Here is a 5309-nt window from a genome sequence, read left to right as displayed (position 1 = left end):
GGGAAGATTGAGTCAGCTTAGAGATGCCCTCCCCCTCCTAGCATTAGTGGTGTCTGACTGGGGACACAGGAACCTGCTCAGCATAATCATCCTGGTTCCCTTTTCCTGTGCAAGTTCCTCACCTTCATCCTGAGGTCTCACTGCAACCCAGGCCTCAGCTTGGTAGGAAAGGCAGGGTTAGAGTCGGCGGTGGGGAGAGTTGTTCACCACCGTGGTCTGCAGGCCTGGCTGCTGCTGGAGCCCTCTAGGACTGGGACCTTGTCCTGCTGCCTGCAAGGCACCTTATGCTATCAGAATGCTGGTCTGGGATGACAGAATCTGGGCACTGGGCCCGACTGCCTCCAGCTCTGTCACCTCCCATCTCTAGAGCTCCACTTCCTCTCTGGTTGCACCCAAACTCCCATCTTGAAGGCTCCCTGAAGTTCCTCTGTGCCTAGCAGGCCCGCTTCAGATCCTTTCGCTTGCATGGTCTCCGTTTCACAAGAAGTGGTGACAGTACCACCGAACAAGGGCCTAAGGCTGCACAGCTGGTTAGCACAGCACCCCAACAGGCTTCTGATGACTCCTCATTGTCTGCATTCTCCTGCCACCCCTCACCGTGGAAGGGAAAAGGAGGCCATCCGAGGTCCCACCATGCTCGCCTCGTAGAAATATCAAGAGGGCCGCTGGGTTTCCCTATCCCACCCACACCTGCCCATTCGTTATATCCTGAAGTCTGGGGAAGTCTTTGTTTTCTGACCCTGCCTTGCCTAACAAGTGTGAGAGGCCCTGGGTTCAATCCTCAGGACCACTGACCTCTTAACCCCCATCCCCAGGACCACTGACACACACCTGTAATCCCAGAGGTTGAGACAGGAGGATCCCAAGTATGAGGTCAGCCTCAGCAAAGCTTTGTCTCAAAATTATAAAAAAGGGCTGGGTGTGATGGCGAATGCTTGTAATCCTAGGGGTTTTGGAGGCTGAGGCAGGAGGATTGCAAGTTCAAAGCCAGCCTCAGCAATTTAGTGAGGCCCTGAGCAACTTAGTGAGACTCGCTCTAAAAATACATATATATATATATATAAAAGGGCTGGAGACGTAGCTCAATGGTAAGGCTCCCCTGGATTCAATTCCCAGTTTCAAAAAACCAAAAAACAGCCACTCTTTTCTGCCTCCTCCTCCTTCCACAAGGAATCAGCCAGGAGGCCACTCCTTGAGTCTACCCTGAGAGCTTTCTTGCACTTTCAGCCTCCTACCCATCTCAGCAGAGCCATCTGCTCCCCACGCCCCTCCTCCTTTCGCTCAGGAGGGGTTCAGACCTACAGACAAAGGAAGTGGAACCCCAACTGTTGACTCAGCATTCCTGTTTCTCCTTCAGCTGATTCGCGCTGGAGTGGAAAGGAGGGAACTGGCTAGTCACTGGAGCTGGTGCCCGGGCCAGGCTGGGGGTGGTGTGGCAGCAGTGCCCAGGCCTAGGGAAGGTAGCCGGGGACAGGGGGCTGCAGGGTCACTGTGCCCTGGGGTCTCCCACCCACAGCCATCAGACCTCATCCTCTTGCTCTGCACCCTGGCAGGAAGTGGGACCCTGACAGGCACGACTGCAGAGACAGTGTGTGAGAACAGGCAGTGCGGAGGGGAGGGGCCCAGCATAACCCCGACCCCAGGGGGACCTGGGGACCATCCTGAACAAACAGCCCTTCCTCAGAAAGCCAAGACAAAACTGAAACCCAGGGCAGATGCTTATAGGTGGTTGGAGCCCCAGTGGAGCTTTGCTAGCCCTGAAGTAGGTCTGGACAAAGAAGCTCACAAAAGGAGCCGGGGGAGGGAGTGGGGTCCTGAGTGAGGCAAAGGGCCCAAACCCAGGAGGCTCAGGAGACAGAAATGCCCTGGAGCCATTTCAGGGATTCACGGCACAGACACAGAGGCTTAAAAGGCACCTTCCTCCTCCCCAGTCCCAAGCTTTGCACAGGGTCTAGGAAGGAGGTGAAGGGGCTACCCTTCAGTCACTCCCATCCCTGCTCATTTCTGTGTGTGTGTGTGTGTGTGTGTGTGTGCGCGCGCACGCGACTGAATCCAGCAGAACACTTTACCACTGAGTTACATCTCCAGCATTTTTTTTTTTTGGATGGTGCTGGGGATCGAACCCAGGGCCTTGTGCATGCAAGGCAAGCACTCTACCAACTGAGCTATAGCCCCAGCCCCTATCTCCAGTATTTTTTATTTGAAGTCAGGGTCTCACTAAGTTGGTAAGGGTTTCCCTAAATTGCTGAGACTGGCCCTGAATTTGCAATCCTCCTGCCTCAAGCCTTCTGAATAGCAGGGATTACAGGCATGTGCCACTGCACCTGGCTTTGCACCTCTATCTTTACTGGCACTGGCTAGTTCATGCAGCTTCCTCACTCCCCCAGCCCTTCGGACTCAGTCCCCCACCCACTACTTTGGGCAGGGATACTTTGCAGAGAGAGGCCTGCCACCTGTGCCCTGGGGTCTCCCACCCACAGCCAGCAGACCTCATGCTCTTGCCCAGGTGTCTTTCAACTCCTAGATCCCTCTATCCCTGCAGCATTGGCAGTTCAGCCACAACAAAAGAGAGAGAGAGAGAGAGAGAGAGAGAGAGAGAGAGAGAGAGAAGGAGCCTGGAGAACTTGGATCCCTGTGAGGGGAGGTTGTTGGCGATGATTTATTAGCCAGACAAGAATCAACAAACAAGTTCTAACATCTGTTCTCACCAAACCATTCCTCAGACAACAGCAGCATTGGACTGGGGCCCAGACTCAAAGGCCCAGAGGGCCAAGGAAATTAGACTCCAGGAGGAGAAACCAGGGCAGCAGGAGCCAGAGGGCCCTGGTAGCACACTACTTTGCTGTCTTAGAGGATCACCAAGCATCAAGCCACTGGATTTCTGGGGACTCTCAGCAGTCAGTGTGTGTGTCCCTAAGAGGAGGAGGCAGATTCCACATTTGCTCCTCTGAAGTCCAGGTTTTTTTTTTTTTTTTTTTTTTNGTTCAAAGCCAGCCTCAGCAATTTAGTGAGGCCCTGAGCAACTTAGTGAGACTCGCTCTAAAAATACATATATATATATATATAAAAGGGCTGGAGACGTAGCTCAATGGTAAGGCTCCCCTGGATTCAATTCCCAGTTTCAAAAAACCAAAAAACAGCCACTCTTTTCTGCCTCCTCCTCCTTCCACAAGGAATCAGCCAGGAGGCCACTCCTTGAGTCTACCCTGAGAGCTTTCTTGCACTTTCAGCCTCCTACCCATCTCAGCAGAGCCATCTGCTCCCCACGCCCCTCCTCCTTTCGCTCAGGAGGGGTTCAGACCTACAGACAAAGGAAGTGGAACCCCAACTGTTGACTCAGCATTCCTGTTTCTCCTTCAGCTGATTCGCGCTGGAGTGGAAAGGAGGGAACTGGCTAGTCACTGGAGCTGGTGCCCGGGCCAGGCTGGGGGTGGTGTGGCAGCAGTGCCCAGGCCTAGGGAAGGTAGCCGGGGACAGGGGGCTGCAGGGTCACTGTGCCCTGGGGTCTCCCACCCACAGCCATCAGACCTCATCCTCTTGCTCTGCACCCTGGCAGGAAGTGGGACCCTGACAGGCACGACTGCAGAGACAGTGTGTGAGAGGGCAGACCTGTCAGGGGACAGGGCTAAGTCAGGATCCAGGAGAGGGACCCAGCACTCAGACCCCGACGTGGCAGAAGTCTGGAAAAGCAGCCAGGTTTCCTATCTGAGGAAGTCTCTGATGTTTCCTATGGAGGGAGTTAGAGGATAGGGGGTAAGGAATAGACCCTGAACAAGGAAGTCAGGAAACCTGTGTTTTAGTCCTTGACCTTGACCCAGTCACTATCCCTCTCTGGCTTTGCTTCCTTATCTGCACAGGAGGGAGCTGGACTTGATCAGTAAGGGCAGATGAAACACTGCTCCTCCTCCCTCCAGCATCAGTAGCAGACATCACTAATCAATCATGGTGCTCCTTTCTGCTGAGTTCAGGTATGACCTTAGCATCCTTTCCAATGCAGCTCGCTAGGCAGCCACGACCAACGGATTGGAGTTGGCATGCAAGATGACACCTCTTTGCCATCCTTGCAATAGATGAAGGCTGAGGTTCTTTCCAGTTTTGATCACCTTTATATACCATCCACATTTCCTGAGAAGGACACCCAGCATGTGTGTGTGAAGGTCTCTGGACCTGATGTCCCAAGTTTTCCCCCAACCAGCTCAGACTTACCACTTATAGAGGAGGCCCAACGGGGAGCCATGCCTGTCCTCAGTCCTGAAGCACCTGTCTAGAGAGGTTGTGGGGAAGGGTGTGCCTCCAGGGGAGTGGAGGCTGCTGAGGCAGGGGAGGGCCTTGTCCAGCCCCAGAATTCTCAGAGTGCCTCTGTGGACCACCTGGATTCTGCAGAGAGAAGGACAGTCCTAGGTCACACATCTTAGGCCTAGATGCAGTCTCAAGGGCAAAGTCATCTGGGCTTAACAGACTTGCCCTCCAGAGGGAGAATCTAAAATCCTCTCATTCATTTAGCAAGCAGGATATGGAACACAGAAGGAAACAATTTGAGGGGCAAGGATTGGCAGTGTGGAGTTTGTGGGACACTGGAGAGTGAACCAGACCACAGAGAAGTTTGGATAGTGACATGGACTGGTGACATCAGCTCCTGGCAGGAGTGTGTGTGGGGGTGTGGGCGTGGGCAGGCACAAGGGCTGAGGGGGAGTCTGTGGCTCCAGCAGGGAGGGATGGTGAGCAAGGAGGGAGATGGAGACAGAGGGAGAAGGTGGTCCTGGCCAGTGGGTCTAACACATTATGTGACAATAGGTAACCTAGACAGGGACTTGAACTCATCAGTGGGAGGACGGCGTGGGAGGATGGAAGAGGGAGGCAGGAGTGCGTGTGCCCCTCCCCTGAGTGCATCTGAGATGACACACAGGACTGGAGCGCTGACCCCGGAAGAGGAGAGGCGCTAGTTTGGGGCTGGGAAAAGGGGTCAGGCAGTCTGGACCTTTGTGTCCCTCCCCCTCGCCGGGGGGTAAAGACCTCGCCCAGCACCCAGTCTGAATACCTTCTCCATCCTCCTCAAACTATGGCGCGGGAAGTCCTTCTTGGACTCCTTCTCCCTGCACCCTCATTTACCTGGCCTCCTGGGACAGGCCTGGATAGGCACTTGCGGAGGACGCGGTGCCCAGCGGACGCCGTCGCTGACAGACCTTCCACCTCGGCATAGATGTTGCTGGGGGCCTCCCCAGGGCTGCCCCGGCCCATGGCGTAGAAGGCGATGGGTTCCTCGGGCTCTTGGTAGATGGGGTGGGTGGGTTTGGGGGGTGGGACTGGGC

The 5309-nt window shown here is 54.9% G+C and overlaps 1 protein-coding gene across 1 annotated transcript in view; it reads right to left on the bottom strand.

Moving 5' to 3' along the window:
* Positions 1–4209: 4209 nt before the first annotated feature.
* Sh2d2a (SH2 domain containing 2A) overlaps positions 4210–5309 on the bottom strand; it is a 9004-nt gene continuing 7904 nt past the window's right edge. Inside the window, 2 exon segments of the mRNA XM_015502643.2 lie at positions 4210–4377; positions 5110–5305. Of these exon segments, the coding sequence (XP_015358129.1) occupies positions 4210–4377; positions 5110–5305 (364 nt within the window).

This window comes from Marmota marmota, unplaced genomic scaffold, assembly GCF_001458135.2.
Source record: "Marmota marmota marmota unplaced genomic scaffold, marMar, whole genome shotgun sequence".
Classification (NCBI taxonomy): Eukaryota; Metazoa; Chordata; class Mammalia; order Rodentia; family Sciuridae; genus Marmota; species Marmota marmota.
The sequence above is the reverse complement of the archived record's forward strand: the minus strand, read 5'-3'. Positions and strand labels throughout refer to the sequence as shown.